The following is a 20,391-nucleotide window of genomic DNA, read 5'->3' on the forward strand; positions in this document are numbered from 1 at the left end:
GACAGAAGCTAAGGGAACTGCAGGCACCTACACTGAAAGTTTCATTACTGGCTCTACCTTGGTGATATCTTCAGACTCTGAAAAGAGATAACTGTGAAGTAAAGATGGGGCCAGTATGGAAAGAGGACCAGATTGCAGGAGCTACCAGCCTAACTCTGGTTCTTAGCTCAGAGGCAGTTAGAAATAGAGTCCTCTAATTTAAAAATTTTTCCCTTTCGCATATTTATTTCCCCATGGTGGTTAGCAATAAATCTATAAAATAACTTATTTTGTTTGTTCATTTATTCTAGAAACAAATATTTAAGAACATACTGTGTACCAGACATTGTTCTTAGGACTGGCAGAAAAGTCTAGGACAAACAATCCCTACCTTCAGCAAGTTTGTAGTGAAGCAGGATGCATGCTGAGCAATTACAAGGTCAATGATTATACCGAAAGCAGAAGTATAGGGTGCGATGGGAACATAAGACTTGCCCTCCTAATTTACCTCCAGTGGACTCTTTAACTTTGAACTAATCTAGTTTGGTGGGGTACACAGTGAGGAAAAGGAAGTGGTGAAAGCAAGGGAGAAGAAAACTCCAAGGGAGTGAGTGGTGGTAGCCACTAAAGGAGATAGCAGACTTAACTCCCCAAGAAAGGAAGGACACTTGGCATCCATCTATTAGGACCAGAGAAAGAATGCTGAGGGTGATGGAGATCCCTGCATGCACTCTCCTAGCATTCTGAAAAGGATTCAATGCAAGGGACAAACTGAGCTATCTAGTCAAGACCACATAAAACCTCTCATCCGTTCCTCTGTTGCTCTCATAAACTTTTCATTACAGTCACATACTAAAAGCTCAGTCCTTCTTGGCACTTTCTCAAAAGCCTTTGCCAGCTTAGATAATCTGGGCTCCCATCCAGACAGCTTGGCTGTTAGCATTTCACAGAAGAAGGGAAAGAGACCAGCCCAGATTCAACAGTGCCCTTCCAATTTGCCTACAGTGAGTTTTAACTTTGAGCTCCCAGATACAGATGGGGAAGCCAAACATGAAGACCAAGCCCTCACTTCACCCACTCACCAAAATAACTAAAAAAAAAATATATAGCTTCTATGCCTTGCATGCTTCCTGGTCTTTAAAAGGCCAACTTTTGCTTGAAGTTGGGCACCTGACCAACCCAGATCTCTCTTGGTCATGCTTTTAATAACAACAGATTATACTAGGTCTTTCAGGGACCCTAAAACCAAGGCTTAAGCATTTTAAATAAATAACTGCCATGTCACCTTTAAGTTGAGCTTTTTGTTTTTTAAATGAAGCTAGCCCAACTTTTCATTTTGGAAAGTAGGAGATATCTTGTTTTAAGTGTAGCAGACTAGACATGGGCTTCCTTACTATGGCCTGACACAAACAGGCATCAGTATTCAAGAGGATTGAGACCTGCAACCAGAGATTAGCATCTTTTTTTCCATTTAGGTCCTGGAGTTTAAATTACAGAAAATTTCATCTTTAAAAAAAATAAATAACAGAGAGGGACAGAAGGGTCAGGGACTGAGCAAACATTACTAGATGGGACCAGTTTGTGACAAATGCAGCTGCAATATTCTACACCACTCACCTTCGTCGTTCACACCCAGATACTTTTGCTAGCAAGGGAGACAAGCAGGTTTGTGCTAGATGAGCAGCAGAGCACTGCCCAGCCCTTCCTCAGCCTGGCCTTAACACACCCAAAACCCCATTTTCCTCAAATGCAAAAAAATCCAAACGACAGAAGATGCTAAAAATCTCCAAGCAACGAGAAACTGTCCCTTTTGTAGTCAGAGGAGTACATCTCACTCCCAGGTCTTCCTCAGAGAAGAAAATAAAAAGAGAGCTCCTCCTTCTGAAGGTTACCACCTGAGTCACATTCTCTCCTCTACCACACACACATGTACACAGGTGTATCTGAATGGTGACAAGGTAACCACCTGACAACCCATTCTTCCACAGAATCCCTAGGTTTTCTGTGTCGACAGCTTCCCTTTACGAGCGCAATTTATGAGCTTTTATTCCACAGGCTGAGTGACTTTCAGACTTCGGCACCCATTTCTATTTAGATATCAAGCTTGGTTCCTAAGCAACCAGCCAGCTGCTCTCCCTCTCATTCCCCGCATCAGGGAGCCAGCTTACTATACCAGCAAAACAGGTCAAACAGAGCTTGATCCTGGGCAAATCAAGGCTTGAGGGAACTTTAATGAAAGCAAAAGAGAAATGTGGTACAAGAACAACACAGAAGATTTCTGTTCCAGGCAGTTTTGCTGTCTACAAATAGAATGAAGTCATCGAGTCAGAATTTTAAAGCTGGATGCAACTGCAGGCATCGTTCCAATCCCCTCACTTTACAAGTGATATATCTGAAGCCCAGAGGTTAAATGACTTGCTCAAGATCACAATGGAAGCCAAGCTGCAGCTAGAACCCTGGTGTCCAAACTCCCAGGCCAAATCTCCTTTGACTACATTTTGCTACCATCAGGTGGTTTAAAAAAGAAAAGGAAAGTCTGAAGGGTGATTTATCCATAAATTAAATCAACTTTTAAAGCTAGGCATATTTGGAGAGTCATAGACTTCTAATACTGTTAGAAAGAAGAGAGATTTAAAAGCTGGTTAAATCTGAATAATAAAAAATATCCATATGTACAATATTGTAAAAAAGAAAACGAAGAAGATGGCATTTGTGACTACTGGGCTGGCAAGGTGGGGGGCAGTTGCATGCTGGGGGTGGGCTGCATGGGCTGCCAGCTCTCCTGGGTTTGGAGGATGCGGTATAGCTGCTTCAGTTGAGCAACAATGTTATCTTTGATGTCTGGAGTCGAGATCTGCAGGCGGACACTGCCACTGTCAAAGGATCGTGTGAAGTCACCAGAAAACATCTCGTAGATCATCCGAGCCACCACTGGAATGACCTGTTCAGGACAGAGCACACGGGTATCTACTGAGGAAAAGGTATTTTAAAGCAGCCGGAGGGGCCTAAGATTGAAGGAAGATCTGTGAGGCCCAGGGGAAACCTCCAACTCTAATGTCTAGATACAGGATACATCATCTCTCTCAACCATCCTGCCAAGTTTCACTCTAGAAGTTGATTCAAATGAAGGTAAAGAAGCTATATGTAGCATAACATCACATGCCAAAATAAATGACTGCTTACTTAGCAAGACTTTTAACCAAATTTCATCTATTGCTTGCCTCACTGTACAATTCTGGGGGCCAAATCCAAGTTGCCTTGCTACCACTTCCTAAAATAAGGTTACTTTCTTAAAAGCAACTCAAAAGGTTTTTTATATAAGGAAAGCAGGAAAGTGTCATATCCTGTGAGATTTCAGCAAGACTCTAATGTCAGTAAGAAAATGAAAGATAAGTTCTCCACTAAATCAGTCACTCACTTTAAGGACCTCATATTCCCCAGCTTGGTCCTACTCTACAAAGCCTGTGTCTGCTGGATGTTTCATCAGGGCTCAATGCACACCTGGAGGCTAAAGCACTGGAAAAAAGAAGAGTTGTTGACACACCCTTATCGCCTCACCTGAACCAAGATGAGTTTCCTTTCCAGAGGTTTCCCATCTGGCCATTCTTCCCCAAAGCATAAGTAGATCTCAAATGGTGGCTGCTTCTCAATCTGTCCTTTCTGGTGGGCAATGAGATCTGCAGAACACAGAAGAGCAAGTTTGGTATACTGGGTCATTCCATATCCACTTAGTAAATATAATTTTTTATGCTGTCCAATACAGTAGCCACTAACCACATGTGCCTATTAATTTTAAATTAATTGAAATAGTTCCTCGGGCACATTAGTCACATTTACGTGCCCAATAGCCACATGCAGCTAGTGGACAGCATATTGGACAGTACAAATACTGAACATTTCCATCATTTCAGAGGATGCTATTGAACATCATTGATCTAGACTTGGGATTCAAACCACATTGCAAAATTCCCATCTCAGTGCTCTCCCTAAAATTGTCTGCTTGAATTCACCACTCAGATATTTCCCAAAAGAAACAAGTATGTGTTTTGCTAAATATGACAAACAGGGTCACCTTCCAAATTTAACTTTATGCTTATCTTTAACATAAGCTGGTAACATCTGGAGAGGAATGACAAGGCTGTCTCTCTCTCCTACCACTGAAGGAGCCACAACCAACCAAAAAATAGCTTCCAAGTACATTCCCTTGGAGTGGAACTCTCTTCTTCATTGCCTAAGTCACTTTCATTTTTCAGAACCAAGGCTCTCTTCTTCCCTGACTTCCTCCAGAAGTAATTTTTTGCTTAAGACCTTTGCAAGCAGGAAAGAAGGAAGGAGAAAGGGAGGAATGGAAGAAGATATACTTCCAGGGAGCAATTCCCACTACTGACCTTCTGAAAAAAATACTCACCACTAAGGAATGTTTCCAGACAAAATAGCTTGACCTTCTTTTGTCTCTCAATCAGGTTAGGGGCAGCAAGCGATGGAGCACATGGCCCAGACCAGTACACCTTGCACTGGCACAGCCTGATGGCATAAATGGCATGACCGCTGACCTCCAGGATCAGTCCCCTGTCCATGACGTCCAGGAGCTTGCTGGTGAACAGCTTCTGCTTCTCATTGGTGATATGTTCTGGACCTGGGAATTTGACCTGCTCCAGACTGACAGGACCAAAGAGCTCCTCCTGGTCAGGCATGGGGCCCAGGTCCCCGTAGAAGAGCCGGCAGCCCTGGGGGTTGCTCACGGTCATGGTCTGCCCATACTCCTTCCCACGGTACTGAAACTTGATGTCCAGGTCAGTCACTGCAAGGTGAGAGATGACAGTGAGAGTCCTGTTCCACTGCTCTGCCTGTCCATCCCTAAAACTCATCCAAGTCCATCAAGATCAAGCATTCAGGAAGGCCACTGCCATAGCTATCCTTCCTGCAATAAAGGGAGACATCAGCATATCCCTGGAATATTCACTGAAAAGGCTGCCTTAAAGCAAACAGTTCAAGGTCCATCTAGACTATCTCTGTTCAATCACCACACCTTAAGGGCTAGAATGTCACCAAGCTAAGTGCAGGGTCCTGCTATCCCCACCTCACACTGAGTGTTCACATCAACAGGCATTGGAAGAAGCTAAAAACTATGGTATCTGGTTTGTCTCTTATTTTTAGCTCATTGTTTAAGGAAACCACAGGAACAAGAAGAAATATCAAGCCATCTTTCATGCACTGTGGATCTGTTCTAACAATATACCATAAAAGGACACAGTTCACAGCAAAGTGAATTTTCACTAAGTCTCCATTTAACCCAATAGGCCTTATCAAAGCTACTTAGCCTCTCGGACAGAATTTTATCACTCACACCCCACCAGGTATAGTGTAAAAGGGAGACTGGGACAATGACACCGATTCTTCATTGAGATAAATCTGTACCAAATTCATAAAGAGATTTTTTCCTACGGGTCCTAAAGCCCCTCAAAATTCAAGTGCCTCCTTGACCAAATCTATGCCATTAACCTCTCTATCCCACAACTGGCATTGTCCCCAAATCCCCTAGCCAGACTGATAAACCCCAGCCTCTTGCCCACCTACAAGGTGAGTAACCTGGAACTTAACCAATTAGAGCATCGCCATGGGCAAGTAGGCCAATGTTTCTTTACTTCTTCCCTGGTGACTCATCAGCCAGCCAGGAACCAGATACAGAGGGTGCCTGTGGGACAGGTAGTTACTCTATACATGGCAAAGAAATAGAGGCAAAGGGCAGGACAGGAAAGGGACTATAATAGGAGATAAAAACTCAGCAAGAAAGATCAGGGCTCACTTACTTGGGAGAGAGCTGATCCACAGCTCTGGCGAGCTATAGAAGGGTTGTATGGGTGCCTGGGGCACTTCCATCTCCAGAGGTTCTGTTTTGGGCCATACTGCTTCAGGGCTGCAGTTGCCCACACTACAGTTGCCTACACTGCAGCTGCCCACACTGGCTGGGGCCATGGGAGAACCTAGAACAGAAGGACGTAGGTGAGCAGGAAGGGGCACTACACAATGCAAAACCTGGTCTGAGGTTCTAAGAACTAACCAGGTTAGCAGACAAGAATCAAACCATGGACTATGACACAGTGTGATCTCCCAGCCCATCAATAATTCCTGCAACTAACACAATAAGAAATAAGGCTCCCTGGCTCTTTCTTTGTAATCATATTATTTCTCACATAAACTCATAGTTCGAAAACCTGTGTTTGCTGAAGATTAACAGATACACAAGGGAGTTTTCTCTAGGGGTTAAATTAGAATGGACATGAGTGAGAGATTCCCTGCTGCAAAATTTGGCCCCAGCAATTAAATAGAAGCTGATTGTACTCCATAAAATGAACTCAACTGAATTAGTTGATTAGCTTCAAGTGAGGGTTAATGTACAGAAATTTCATTAAAAACTAATACTTTTACATGCATAAAGTGTCTGGAAAGATACCGAAGAACCTGGAAAGATTGGTCTCCAGGGAAAGAACTAGACGTTTCCAGGACAGAATGAAAGGAAAACCTTTCAACTGATTACCTTTGTGTACTATTACAAACTTTAAACCATATAAAAGTATTATTTATTCAAAAGTATCCCATTAAAGCTTTTAAAAAAGAGAGTGAAAAACCTATCCTATTTCCCTGCTACTGTCAAAGTTGGCTTGCTCCAAAGTCTACAGATTTCTCCTCTTAGCCTCTTCTTAGGCATCTATTCTTCAACAATTCTTCTTCCTCTGCCCCAACATCTCTGAAATCAGAAGTTTAATGTTTCTTTGACCTTTTGTGTACAAGTCTGGTTAAATCTATGTACCCATTTTACTTTTTTATTTTTAATATATATTCCACAACTTTCCAAAAAGGATCAGGGCAGCCCATAACACAAGGACACACAGTATTGGCTTTAATAAAATATGAACAGAAACAGGACAGAGGGATACTGGAAATAAGTTGCAACCTTTTAAGGACTGAGAATAACAGAATGAGTCAGCCAAGGATTTGGGAAAGGATCCCACATTTCCAGATGTCCAACTCTTAAAATCTCCTTAAATGTGAATATAGCACGTGGCAGTATTAACCTGGAAGATCTCTACAAAATTTTTCTTTACCCATCACTTGGTTGCAAAGATATAAATGGCAGGATAAGGGAAGGAGGGCCAGTAAATAGACAATAAGAGTCATTTCCTGATTCTCAAAGGTAGGGGCATCACCTAGAATAGGGTACCCCCAAATCCTAAAGAAATCATTTTGATATATTAAGTATTCTAGGTGGCACAAGTTATCTCATTTGACCCATAGCAGCCAGACGTACCAAAAAGACAACAAAAAAAGTTGACCGACTGATGCAAGTGATTTAACTAGGAGCACTTCAGTGGACAGATGAAGTGAAGATGCTGCAGAAGAGCAATTCAGCTTGTGTCTGAGTGTCTTCAGGATGTGCAGTGGGAGATTCAGTACCTGCTCTCTCACACAGTGGCCTCCCAACCTTGCAATTCATTTTTCCTGGGAAGCTGAATTCAAATGTCCATAAAAGAAGACAAAAGTCTCTTGCAGATAAATCCTATCAGAGCCAAGTTGCCCATGATACAGCTTAAGCAGAATGGTCTCTGTTAAGGAAGTGACACAGAATTGATACCAAGGGAAATAGTGGAAAAGGGTGCCTACATTTCATCAAAATGTCTGCTCACAGCCTGAAGGAAATGGTCAAAATTTATAACCACTGATATATTTGTATGTGGGATTGAGAATGGGTTTAGATTTTTTTATGTCATGAATTATCACATAAGATTCAGAAGGTGTTCTCTGTGCTTAGAACACATCCCACTGCACTGGGATAACTGAGCTGGCATTGTTCCCTTGCTTATGGCTCCTGTTTGCTAACAGACCAGCAGGCTGGCCACAGGGCCTGATCCTGCTCCCAGGGCCATGTGGCTGAGGGGTCAGCAGTTCCAAGGTCAAAGCCCCTTACATCCTCCTTATCCCTCTGTACCACCTACCACCCCGACTCACCATTGATGTTCAGGAACGGGAAGGTGTCTTGGATGGGAACATGGTGCTGTGACTGATCGAGCTCATCTTCCTCATCTTCTTCATCCACATCATTATCCTTCTCATCCCACGGAGCAGACCCAGTGGATCCTACCCGAGACACACAAGGCTGCAGGTGACCGGTTCAGGTTGCACTGTTATCCCTATACCTGTCTCACCATCCACGCTAGGGACTGCTAGCACAGAGGCTCCTTGGGTTCAGTATGCACCCTCACTGCCCTAGCTAAAAGGAATGGGATCCAAGGGTATATGAACTCCTAGCTCCAACTCTTCCTACAGAGCCCCAATGCAAGATCTCCTTTCTTCCCCTGTACAGGAGCTGCAAACCCTACTCCCTTCTAGAAATCTTTTAACACATTAGCATACCTACACATTAACTTCCTACACACTAGTATCACTTTTAAGGACTCGAGGACATCAACTTCTCACCCCTGTAAGCTTAATATGAGGAACAGACTCCTCCCCTCATGGCAGGGCCTCACTGAATTCACTGGAATACAAGTCTAAATTATCTGGTCCTTAATACTTGTTAAGCATTGAGCAAATAGGAAAATCAGGTGGTATTCTCTTAGCAAAATATCCTACAAATTAAATGATCACTCAGCCGACATTTATAAAGAACTTAATAGTTTCCACATGTCATGTCAATTGATTCTTACAGCAGCCTTTGAAGTAGGCAGGAAAAATGAGATCCCACATCTTAGAGTTAAGAAACTGAGGCTGAAAAGGTCAAATGACTTGATTCAAGTCCCACGAGCAGTAAAGTGATAAAAGCTAGGATTAGAACTCAAACCTTCTAAGTTCTGATTCCTCCTCCTTCAAAACTACTTGGCCTCTCAAGTCCCAAGAAAGGCTATTTTTACAGCAGAACTCTATACTACCTCTACTTTTTCATGCTTTAAGCAATGAGGCTAATTACCATTCCCCTAAATGAGCAAGAAGATTTTGCTGAGTTTACATCTTTTGTTCTCTGGGTCCTTCCTAGGAAAAGGCTTTCTTGCTTTACCAGTCTTAAAAACTTTGTAAACCAGGCTGCTTTCAAGTTGACTATCTCTTTAAGAGCCCAGCCCAGAACCTGGCGTACTGCCCACCTTCTCCCCAGCACTGGGGCCTCACCTGGGTTAATGATCGAGCCCTGGGGCTGAGGGATGTCACACACTTGATATATCTTCACCGGGTTCATGGGTACCTCCTTGGTGCCATCGTACATCAGGTTGAATTCTCTGCTTTTATTGAGAGCACAGCGGAGCTGGGCCTTCCATTTAGCTGGGTCAGGGTCATCTACCCCTTCCTGATACTTTCCCGTCTCTACAGCCCAGGCCTGAGGAACAGGAAAACCACACTGAGTGTCCACTACTGCCCATAACCACTGCAAAATGTCTGCTCATTCTTTTTTTTTTTAAGTTTATTTATTTATTAATTTTTTTTTACATTCTAAGATGTTGTTGAATGTGTGCTCATTCTTTCTCATACAAACACACACACACACACACACCCCTGTGTGACTGCCCCACCATCCCAACCCCAATTTACAGAGACCGCTGCTGGAAACACTGCCCTCAGGACCAGGCAGGGCATCCCTAAGGGAAATTAAGCCATGTGCAAACACAATCTTCCAAAGCGAGGAGCCTTATCTCAAGTGTTGGTACCAGCACCTGTCAAGATGACATTGCTTTAATGAAGGGCTAAAAACAAAGAAAAGTCTGGGAGGGGAAATGCATCAAAATGCTAATGGTCACTAGGTAGCAGGATTTCAGGTAACTTTTTTTTCTTACCTGTTTTGGGGGGTGGGGAAATTGGGGAGAGCAGGTGGCCGGTAGGGGGATCGAACCTGTGACCTTGGTGTTACAAGACTGCACTCTAACCAGCTGAGCTAACGGGCCAGCCCTTTGCTTATGTTTTTGAAATGAGTTACTTATACAAAAATAAGTACAACAAAGGAGATGGCAAATGATATGAAAACCTTGGCCTTGCTGGTCCCATCCCTCTAGTCTTCAATTTGATGCATAAGTAAAGAACCGTAGAAACCAACTGCCTTTAGGAGGACAGGAAGCTCACTCAGGGAGTTCAGCTTGCCCCACTGGCTCAGAGTCTCAAGTCATAACAAATCCACACCCCCTCCCTTTCTCTATTCCCTCAAACTACTACCCCATTGGAAACATCATCTGTCGGCCACACCAGTGGCTGGTGGCACAAACTAAAATCACTTTGACTCCCACTTTCTGATTTTCAAATATGGGAATTCATAGCACTTTCCCCACACAAGGGGAACAAGGTAGGCTTCCCAATGAGGAAAAGGAAGACCCAGGCTGCACATAGCATAGACCAAGGTCCTTAAGAACAAAGCAGGAAGTAGAAACCCAGGCCTGCTTCCACGTCTGACAGGCAGTCATGTTTGTGCTCACAGGATATCCACTCTCCCCACTGCTAACCTATGTTCTGATTGCTAAGCTTTCTTCACGAGTGTGACATGCTCTGATGCAGAAAAAAGAGATATCATTAGCAGAGAACTCAAGACAGGAAGCACACACCAACTGTTTTCAGCTAACAGGGCATATCACTTGTCCAAACCCAACTCTCTGCCTCTGATCCTGACTACAGACTTCTTTCTCAAGCTGTTTTCTGCCTTGTATATTGAGATTTCTGATCGCCTTGCAGAGCCTCACAATCATGAGGAAGTTTCTTCCAAGAGCTAATCTAAATCCTCCTCCTCCAATTGAGACTGACTTCCTCTTACCGTCTTCTCACATTTGGGTTCCTCTGTTTTGTGGTATGGAATGAAAAGGTCTGACAAAGTTGTGCTGCCTTACACGGCTTCACAGGCACTACAGGGCCTAATTGCTGCTCCATTCATCCAACTGCCTATAGGGAGATTTCAGCTTCACTGGTCCCTAGAGTTTGGGAGGCACATCTCCAGTTACTTGGTGGCACCTGGCTGCTACCTCCCCACATTTTCCCTTATGTTTGTCTCATCCTCTGTGCCCATGCTCACTCTTGCACCAATCAGCCAACTCGAGATGTACAGACTTCGGCAGAGGCCTGCAAATTTCTGTGGCTCCCTAAAGCCCTGTCTTTCTATAGAGAGTAGTCAGACTAGCCCAGCACCACAGCCCCAGCCTTCCTGCTCACTGCACAGCCATCCCCCAGAGCCCACTCAGACGGCACCGAGGACCCAAGGCTGACCCTTTATGATTGGAACGTTAGGGTCAAGAAAGGAGGACCTACAAGGTACCATGCACCAATCACTGTGATTTATAAACATTACTTGTTGAAACCCATCCTGAGTCTTGCTTCTGAGAGATTCTGATCACTGTGTGGGTCCTTATTTTTCTTCCTAAAATGGAGATAATCTCTGCATTTTATGGTGCTTTACAAATCCTTTCCCATACTTAATTTCACTTGATTCTCAGACAAGAGTCTGAGGCAGATGAGACTGTTTCATCCCCATTTTGCTGAAGGGGAAGCTGAAGCCCAGAGAAGTCAAATGACTTGCTCAAGACCACACATGCAGCTGATGGTAGTAGGATTTGAGGCCAGGTCTTCCAATTCCTGGTCAGAAGGGGCAGTCTGATTGGGGGTGAAAACCAGACAAACAGACATATGTTCAAATCCTGACTCCACCACTTACTGGCTGGGTGATTTTAGCAAGTTACTCAGCCACTCTTAGACTCATCTTCTGCATCTACACCTGAGGGTAATACCTCCCTGATAGAGTTTTCGTGAGAATTAAATGAGATCATGAACACAGGCACCTATTGAATGCTAGTGCTCTACCTGCACATCCCAAAGACCCAGCAAAGCTTGGGGTCTATGGAAGCACTTTCCCTCTTCTCCTGACTTTCCAGGCCCTCCCTCAGCATTCTGCAAACAGATATATGATGCAAACGAAGCAAAGCAGCCTCCCCACAGCCACTCTTCCCACAAGCCCCAGGCCTACAAGTCACCCTCACAACTGGAGCTTTCAGGACTAGCCTCTTCCTCCTAATGGGCAGCCACTGCCAGATGCTTCAGCTGCAAATCCAGTTTCAGACCAGGGCCACAGGAGAAGGCCAGCTGGGCCAGGGCAGGCCCACCTCCTTCTCAATGCCAACTCCCACAACTGATGCTGGTTTACAGATGTTTTCCTTATCACTGTTATATTATTTAATACTAAATTAAGAGCACTCATTTACTTTCTTTCTAAGCACCCTCAGGCCACTTTTCTCTCTGCTCCCCTCTCAACACCTGACATAAGTAAGTTTACTGGGAAACATGGCCAGAATGGCTTTCCTTTGAGCCCTGAGCCCACCTTTTCTGCCCTTTCCAATCCAATCTCAGCAAGAACCTGGGACATCAATCTTGAGAGGCCCAGGTTTGGGACTGGATTTCACTTTGGACTTCAGGCATATACTCAGTGAAGAAAAGGGCACACTCACTTCTCCGTGTCTTGGGGCTGCAGGAACTTAAGCTATTCGTGAGACAGAAGTGACCAGCAGAGAGAAGTTGGTCTGGAGCAGAGGCACAGCCTCCAGAGTTAGAAACCACATGAAACTCCTTCCCACACCAGCTGCCCACCTACTTCTGTCTTAAGTCAAGTTTTGGTGTCACTTACATTTTATAAAATGCTATGCAATTTGTTTCCGGTTAAATAAAATAACTATCACATAAGACCTATTTTTTTATTTAAGAAAACATTTGTGGAATAAAAATTTATATTTAAATCACCTTTAATTTTTAAGCAGAGGTTATAAATATGAGAAAAATATATATATTTTTGATTTTATTTCTGTATGGGCAAATATTTCAATATCAAAAGAAAAACATGCTGAGGGCACTCTACGCCCATCCCACAGACTATGTTAAGAGCCTGTTAATACCCCACAGTTTGCCCTGGCCTAGATAGCCATTCCCAGGCCCAAGTACCCCTCTTTATAGCAAGACCGGAGTGAATGAAGTGGAGCAGTTAATTGCTGACCCTTGGTAACTTCCAGAACAACCACATCTCTGCAACCACTTACAGGAGTTTAGCCACCCCCACCTCAGATCCTTTGGGATGTGAGTTGAGTACCTTTGACCAATGGGAAAAAAATAAAGAGCTTCAACTTTATAGACGTGCCCCAGAGGAAGAATTACTATACCTACTAAGTTTGGGCACCCCCATCATTAACATTCTCTACATTTCATCAGAGCTTTGGATCTAGTGTATTCCCCATGCCAAAGTAGAAACAAACAGATCCAGAAAAGAACTGGCAAAAAAGGCAAGGCAGGTGGTAAAAGATGTTCTTTACCTTAAAAATGGTATTTTCCTCTTCTTGTTGGGGACTATGTCGGGTGGCATGTTTCCAGGGAATCTGGAAGCGTTTCGAGTCCCTGTGTAGCCAGATGAGCCCAGGGTACAGGCCACTATCCACCTGGGCCACCAGCCAGGGCTTCAGCCGGACTCTGCGGGGGTGAAGTGCCATTATCTGGGGAGGGGGTAGTGAGAAGCAGGGAGAACAGAAGAATTAGGCCAGCCACTGGGAACTTTTCCCAGCCACCATTCCTGTATGATAGAGCTACAGTTTCACTAGATTACAGCAAAGAAACTAAATATGGGAATAAACTGTGCCAAGTGGGAAAGAAAAGAAAAGGGGTTAAAAGGTTCTTTTGATTCTTATTCCAAAGCCATTTATACTGCATGCTCTAGCCAAATGAGACTTATCATGCAAGTAGATCACATTTCTTCTATTTAAATCCTGAAGCAGAAAAATAAAAAGGTGTTGTGATCCTTGCTGGAACACAGTCCTTCCTGAAGTACCAGAGGCTTAGGAAGAGAAGGGAAATTGCTCTTTTCAATCCCACCTCAGAAGAGGAGAGAAAAAAGTTATAGAAAGAGCAAGTATACAGGCAAGAAGCTGAAGTACGTTCTTTTTAAACGAGACAACTAAAGGTGAACGGGAATATTTCAGTAAGAAATGACATCATCATGGTGAGAGAGAAGTGGGTGAGGGGCAGGTCCTGTATTCCAAAGTCCTCACTTACATGGACGAGCAGGCAGTGTGTCCACGAGAATCTGAAGGGCCAGGCTTCGAGGCAGATTTCCTTTCTCTGGGCAACCCAAACGACCCTGTGCCAAGAAAAAGGGGTCTCAGCTAGTTATCCACATGACAATCCAGTGTCTGAGAGAAAGCTTGGGAACATGGGAGACAATGGCTCTGAGAACACTTCCCAGCACCTGAGTCTGGTAAGCTCAAAAACCCTGGAATAATCAAATACAACAGTTCCTAACTCTAGAGTACTAAAAACAGTCATGAGACAAGCCTGCACAGCCAGGACAGCCTCCCCACAGAGGCTGGAGTGAACCGATTGGTTGCAGGAGCCAGCCTGGGTAAAGTCTGCAATTGATTCTCATAAAAATACATGGGCATTGCAGATAACATTCAACAGCGGTGGCCGGCAATCAGCAGAAAACAAAGGACTGCCCAGACTGGGTGCCTAAAAGTAAAAACAGTCACAGGAGAATTGTTTGCCTGGGATATTGTGTTTAGATTTTTTGGTGATCTTATTTTGTTTTTACTTAAAATGAGAAAGGGACACCTGGAAAAACAACATTCATTCAACAAATATTTGTTCATCAGCTACCGTGTGCCAAGCACTGTGTTAGTTACTAAACACTAAAGCCCAATGTTTTCCATTAGATGCTCCTTCCTGAGGAAATCTGCATTGGAACTACTCAAGCCCCACCACGGCCTGAGGACAGGAAGGCAAATAAGTCACCTTTACACCCAGAAAGATCCCTACCTGGATCTCAGTTCTGAAACCAAACCAGCTGAAGCCTCCCACTTGAAATAGGTTAACTGAGCGGGTGGCCCCTAACACCACTTCTCTCCCCAGCCAGACTCGAAACACATGGGAAAAACCCAAACCCAACTCAGCCTCTGGCACTTTCAGAGCAAGGCAGGACCTGCTCTCACCTGAGCCTTCTGACCCAATTACCAAGTCCTGCAACTGAAACCTTACCCCTGGGAGCACAGCTCACAGGGAGCAGGCAAGGGTGGCATGCATTGTTCAAGTGCCCCCACATTCTTGGCCTTGGCTTAGGGTGTTTTGTAGGGCAGCATGTGAAGCCATCAAACCATGGAGTACATTTACACCTTATAAGGAGTAGGAACTTCTTATTCTTCCAAGGTCAGGTTGTACCTTCTCCTCCCTGGTCCTAGCCCTACTGGAAGGGGGATGGGGCAAGGGAAGGAAAAAGAGAACAGGGAAATAGGCAGCAAACTGGTCAACCAGGTAAGGGGCTTTTGAGGATTTCTATTGCTGTACTGGTAAGTCCTGTGACTGGGTCTGTCAGATATGTGAAATCCACCTCTTGACTGATCCTGGACTTGAAGAAAAGGGCTTATTGTAGTCAATGCACAGCCCATCAAGAAAAAACTAAGGCAACAGGGCCATGACGAAGAGCTGCACCTACTGATGGGGAAGAAGCAGCCACCTACAGAGATCAGTGATTAAGATCTCGAGCCCTGGGTTCTCAGTGTTCTCCCAAGCTGGGACTACACATGAGCACTCCCACCTCAGCCCCATGGGAAGCAGCTCCAGCCTGCCCTCTTCTGAGCCCTCTCTCCCTCTCTGCCAGCCCTCTCCACCTTCTGAAAATCAGCCAAGATTTCCCCACCTGCTACCCGATAATTAAAACTCTAAAAACAGGCAGAGAGAGAAAAATTGAAAACTACCAAAATAACCTAGAGTAGAATGGTTCATTATGTCACATCCACAGGCTACAATATCAGGCAGCCATTAACGACGGATGTTAGAAGAATTTTTACTGGATTTGGGTAAATGTTTACAACATGAAGTTAAGGGGAAAAAATGCAACACACAACATTTACTATAGCAGTAGCTCCACCTTGTAAGATAACATACTTTTTTGTACATGCACACATACATACGGAACTGGAAAAGGGAAAGAAATACCCCAATGCAACAAGATATTTACAATGATTACGTAGTGCTGGGATTATGGGTGCTTTTTATACTCTCCTATACTCTTCTATATACGATTCACATTTTCCTACAATGATACGTTTTGATTTACAATTTTAAAAAAACTACGAGAAGTATTTCTTTACCCACAGGACAATAAGACATTTTTTTATGAAGGATGGTAATAACAATGCTTCATATATGCACAGGTACCCACTCTCAAACACACTAAAATCAGAGTTCTCTTGCCACCCAAATCCCAATGTCTGCAGAACAACCTTAGCCGAGTTGAACTCATCCCTGGTATCTCTAGCTGCCATCACAGCAAAACTCAAGGCCTGTCTCTCTAACAGGTATTTAACCAGCCCAAGGACGAAGATGCCAACCCATCCACTTCCCTCACAGCAAGCATTGAGCAGGGACACAATCAACCACCCCAGGGCACTAACTGTCCTCTCTCACACCCCCATTCCAAGGAGCAGATCCTCTATAAACTCCCCCACTGCCACCTCTGCAGCCCCTGCCCAGACCAGTTTTCAGGGCACTGCTACCTCAAAGCTGAGTTTTGGCCATCAATGGTTTTGTTCAGAATAAAACACAACTGCCATTTCTTGCAGACAGGTCTCCTAAGTGATCCTATCTTTCCCTTCCTCCTGAAGGGAAGTGAAATGCCATCCTCTAAGTTCCTCAGCCTTCCCTCCATTTAGTGTAGCCCTGCTCAGGTATAAATAAATTCTGAGCTTCCTGCTTGGAGTCCCCACACCCTTACTCCCTGCTGGACTGAAGTTGGTGGATGGCTAAGGGAAGTTGCTGGGTACTGGGTGCTGCTGTTGTGCAGTATACAGACATCTAACCCTAAATTACTGTCCTGGATCAGCATCACCCTTCACCAATCCTACTCAAGCACCTTCTCCCTCTCCCCTTCTGGCTTCCACTTGTGACAAACGCCAAGAGAACAGGTTGGGGCACTGTGGCCCCCTTACCACAAAACCGGCTCCCTGCAAAGAGTGGCACCCCAGGCCTCCTTCCCAGTCAAGCCTGGGAGACTTTCTCCATTGCTGCACACCCACCCGCTCCTTCAGGCAAAGAAGGCCTCACCCCCAGAGCAACCACGCCCGGCTCCACCCTACCCAACACCTAGCTTGGCTACTTGGAAATCCATGGGTGTCTCCCAGGCCCAGGGCAAGGGGCCTGACTGGGCTAAACAAACTCAAGGAGGAAAAACAAACTGGCCAAAACTCCTGGACGCCCTCACCCACAATTTCCCAAAACACCCACCAGGACCAAGGGCCGGCGGGCCTGGGAAGTCCCCTCCGTCTCTGGGACACAGGGGCCAGCGGCCAAGCAAGTTGTTAAGACCAAAGGAAAGCGGGGCGATGTCTTAGTTCTATTCGATGGTGGGGTGGGTGGGGGCCGAACGCAGCGCCCTCTGTGTCGGCGGGGAGGGTCGGAGGGGCCCAGCGCTACAGAACTGGGACCGCCCCAAAGCTCCTCCTGGAGGGAGGGCGACAGGCACCCAGCCCTAGTGGGTATCCCCAAACAAGCAAATGTCCCCAAGCAAGCTCTCCCACCCCACGCCCCGACTCCCCAAACTCTGGAGCGGATCCTTCCCTACCTGCGGGCGTGTCTCCCCCGGTCAAACCAGTCTCCAGAAGCTGGCGTCCCCACCTTTCCTCAATCCGGCTACCAGAAGCGGACGTCCCCCCGAACCCAGTTCGCGGCTAAGGTCACCCCGTCGCCACCGCGCTCCTCGACGGCTCGGCCAAGAGGCGCCAGGCTCTGCGCAGTAGGGACCGCGGGTTCCTCTCGCCACCCCACGCAGCCCTCACCTGCCCGGCCCAGGTGCGCGAGCTCACGTCAGCGCCTCGCCCCAGGACGCCGCTGCCCTCTCCGCCGTGCGGCCACGCCCCCCAGATGTGGCCACGCCCTCCGGCGGCGGGGATTGGCGAGTGCGAGAAATTTGACACTCGGCGTTCCAGGGCGGCCGGCCCCGCCCAGCCTTTTCCCCACCCGCCTCCCCCGTTTCTAGCCCGGCTAAGAAAAGTCTCAGGCTCAGGCCTAGCCCTTACTCCTCAGGGCTGGTGGTCCTGGGAACTGGAAGCGACTGGGAGGTCAGATCTCAGTGGAGAGGGTGCCTCCCCTCCCTCACGCCCCATAATTACCCTGAGGTATGGAGACGATTATGCTCAAATAAGGGTTTTGAGATTCTGGGCTGGCCCTGCTACCCGTGGGCCTGTGTAAGTAGGGTTGGATAGGGGAAAGGGACTCAGGACACTCGGTCCTGTCTGAGCGTAGCTATGTGGCTTTCAGGACTGGGAATTTGCCTTTACTCTGCCTCTCACCCGTGTGGCCCTGGATAGGTTACTTCGCTTCTTGGTTCAGTTTCCTCATCTATTCAGTCAGAATAATCATTCCTGTCGTTTCTAGTCACTGTGGTGCCATGATTAAAAGCATAGCCTCTGGAGCCAACTACTGTACTGAGTACTGTAGGCAATTGTAACACAATGGTAAGTATCTGTGTGTCTAAACATGGATAGAAAAGGTACAGTAAAAATACTCATATGGTATAAAAGATAAAATACGGTGTACCTGTATAGGGCACTTACCATGAATGGAGTTGCAGGACTGGACGTTCTCTGGGTGAGCCAGTGAGTGAGTGGTGAGTGAGTATGAAGGCCTAGGACATGACTGTGCATTACTGTAGACTATACACACTGCACACTTAGGCTGCACTAAATCTGTAAAAACAGAAAAATCTCTTTCTTCAATGATAAATTAATCTTAGTTTACCGTAACTTTTTTACTCTATGTACTTTTTCCTTTTAACTTTTTTATGGTTTTACAATTACACTTAGCTTAAAACAGAAACACATTATACAGCTGTGCAAAGTGTTTTCTTTCTTTATGTCTTTATTCTATAAACTTTTTTATATTTTTAAAATTTTTAGTTGTCTTTTTTTTTTTTTAACTTTAAAAACTGAGACACAGCAGACACATTCACCTAAGCCTGCAAGGGTCAGGGTGATCAATTGATCTTCCACCTGCACATCTTGTCCCACTGGAAAGTCTTTAGGGGAATGACACACACAGAGCTATCGTCTATGATAACAATGCCTTCTTCTGGAACATCTCCTGAAGGACCTGCCAAAGAGGAAGTGTCACTCTTTTCAGAAATATGCCCCTGGTGGTTTGCTTGGTTTGTTTCTTTTTTTCACCATGGAGTTGAATGTAAGCAAATAATGAACCTGAACATTCTTCTCTATTAATGAAAACTTTTTGGTATTGGGGTTCGTGTTTTCAAACTTTTTTTAAGCTAGTCAAGTGAAGCAGTAGGAGTAGAGAAGAAAAAAAATCTGTAACTGGTTGTGATCAATTAGTTGTAAACACCATTGCAATTGGACACCCCATGTTTTCAAACTTTTTAAGGAGCTTGTTGAGGTCTGCAAAAAACTTCTGCTAAATCCTTCACTGTGAATTTTCTAGGAGTTTCTTCATCTCCTGTAGTTTCCTTTTCTCTTGCCTCTTCTTCAACTATGCTTTCCTGTTCCAATTCTCACAACTCCTCATTGGCGAATTCCGTCAATTCCTCAGAAACCACCTCTGGGAGCTCCTTAATGTCATCCTCATATGCATGTCACTAGACAATATGAATTTTTCAGCTCCGTCATAATCTTATGGGACAACATTGCAAATGCGGTCCGTTGATGACCAAAACATCGTTATGTGGCACATGACTATACTACGTATAAAGTGCTTAGAACAGTGTTTGGCACTTATCAAGTGCTGTATATGTACATGAAATTATCACTGGTGTAAGGATAAAAACTACCACATAGACAGTGCCTCACAGAACAAGAGGTCATCTTTGGTCATTACCTGAAATTCAAGTCCTGTGTATTCCCTAACATGCTTAATGAGAGTTCACTGACCTTCCCTGTCCGTATAGAGGACATGCTTACAGGGAGCTGTGCACCAGTGAGACAAATCCACGCCCCCACCGCCACCCCCCTGTACCCTGCCCTTCCCCTCCCTATCCCCCAAGCTCTGAGGTGTCCCAGGTGAGATGAGCATGAGCAAGGCACTTAGGTTTTGGTGTTTAAAATAAAAATGAGAGACCATGGAGAGGTGATGTTATGGATTGAGTTTTGAATTGTGTCCCCCCAAAAATTTATATGTTGAAGTCCTAACCCCCAGAATCTCAGAATGTGACCTTATTTAGAGAGAGGATCTTTACAGAGGTAATCAAGTTAAAATGAGGTCATTAAGGTGGGCCCAAATTTAATGACTGATGTCCTTGTAAAAGAAAGGTATTTGGACACAGAGATAGACATACACAAAGGGAAGATGATGAAGAGAGACTCCGGGAGAGGATGGCTATCTACAAGCCAAGGAGAGAGGCCTGGAATAGATCCTTCCTCCACA

At 45.1% G+C, this 20,391-nt stretch overlaps 1 protein-coding gene across 2 annotated transcripts; it reads right to left on the bottom strand.

Annotated features, from left to right (window-relative positions):
* Positions 1-343: 343 nt before the first annotated feature.
* Positions 344-17,790, bottom strand: IRF6 (interferon regulatory factor 6). Of its 2 annotated transcripts, none has more exons than XM_063114190.1 (9): positions 17,585-17,790; positions 14,026-14,110; positions 13,293-13,469; positions 9,142-9,346; positions 7,987-8,115; positions 5,790-5,963; positions 4,388-4,780; positions 3,538-3,656; positions 344-2,920 (listed from the first exon to the last, which is right to left on the bottom strand). In XM_063114190.1, exons 3-9 carry the CDS (start codon positions 13,464-13,466, stop codon positions 2,696-2,698), a joined length of 1,419 nt encoding a protein of 472 aa, XP_062970260.1. In that variant the 5' UTR covers positions 13,467-13,469; positions 14,026-14,110; positions 17,585-17,790; the 3' UTR covers positions 344-2,695. The 2 variants fall into 2 exon arrangements, with proteins under 2 accessions (XP_062970260.1, XP_062970261.1); XM_063114191.1 differs by having other exon boundaries at positions 13,293-13,446; positions 17,585-17,689.
* Positions 17,791-20,391: the final 2,601 nt, after the last annotated feature.

The sequence above is a fragment of the Cynocephalus volans genome, chromosome 11 (genome assembly GCF_027409185.1).
Source record: "Cynocephalus volans isolate mCynVol1 chromosome 11, mCynVol1.pri, whole genome shotgun sequence".
In the NCBI taxonomy this organism is placed as follows: Eukaryota; Metazoa; Chordata; class Mammalia; order Dermoptera; family Cynocephalidae; genus Cynocephalus; species Cynocephalus volans.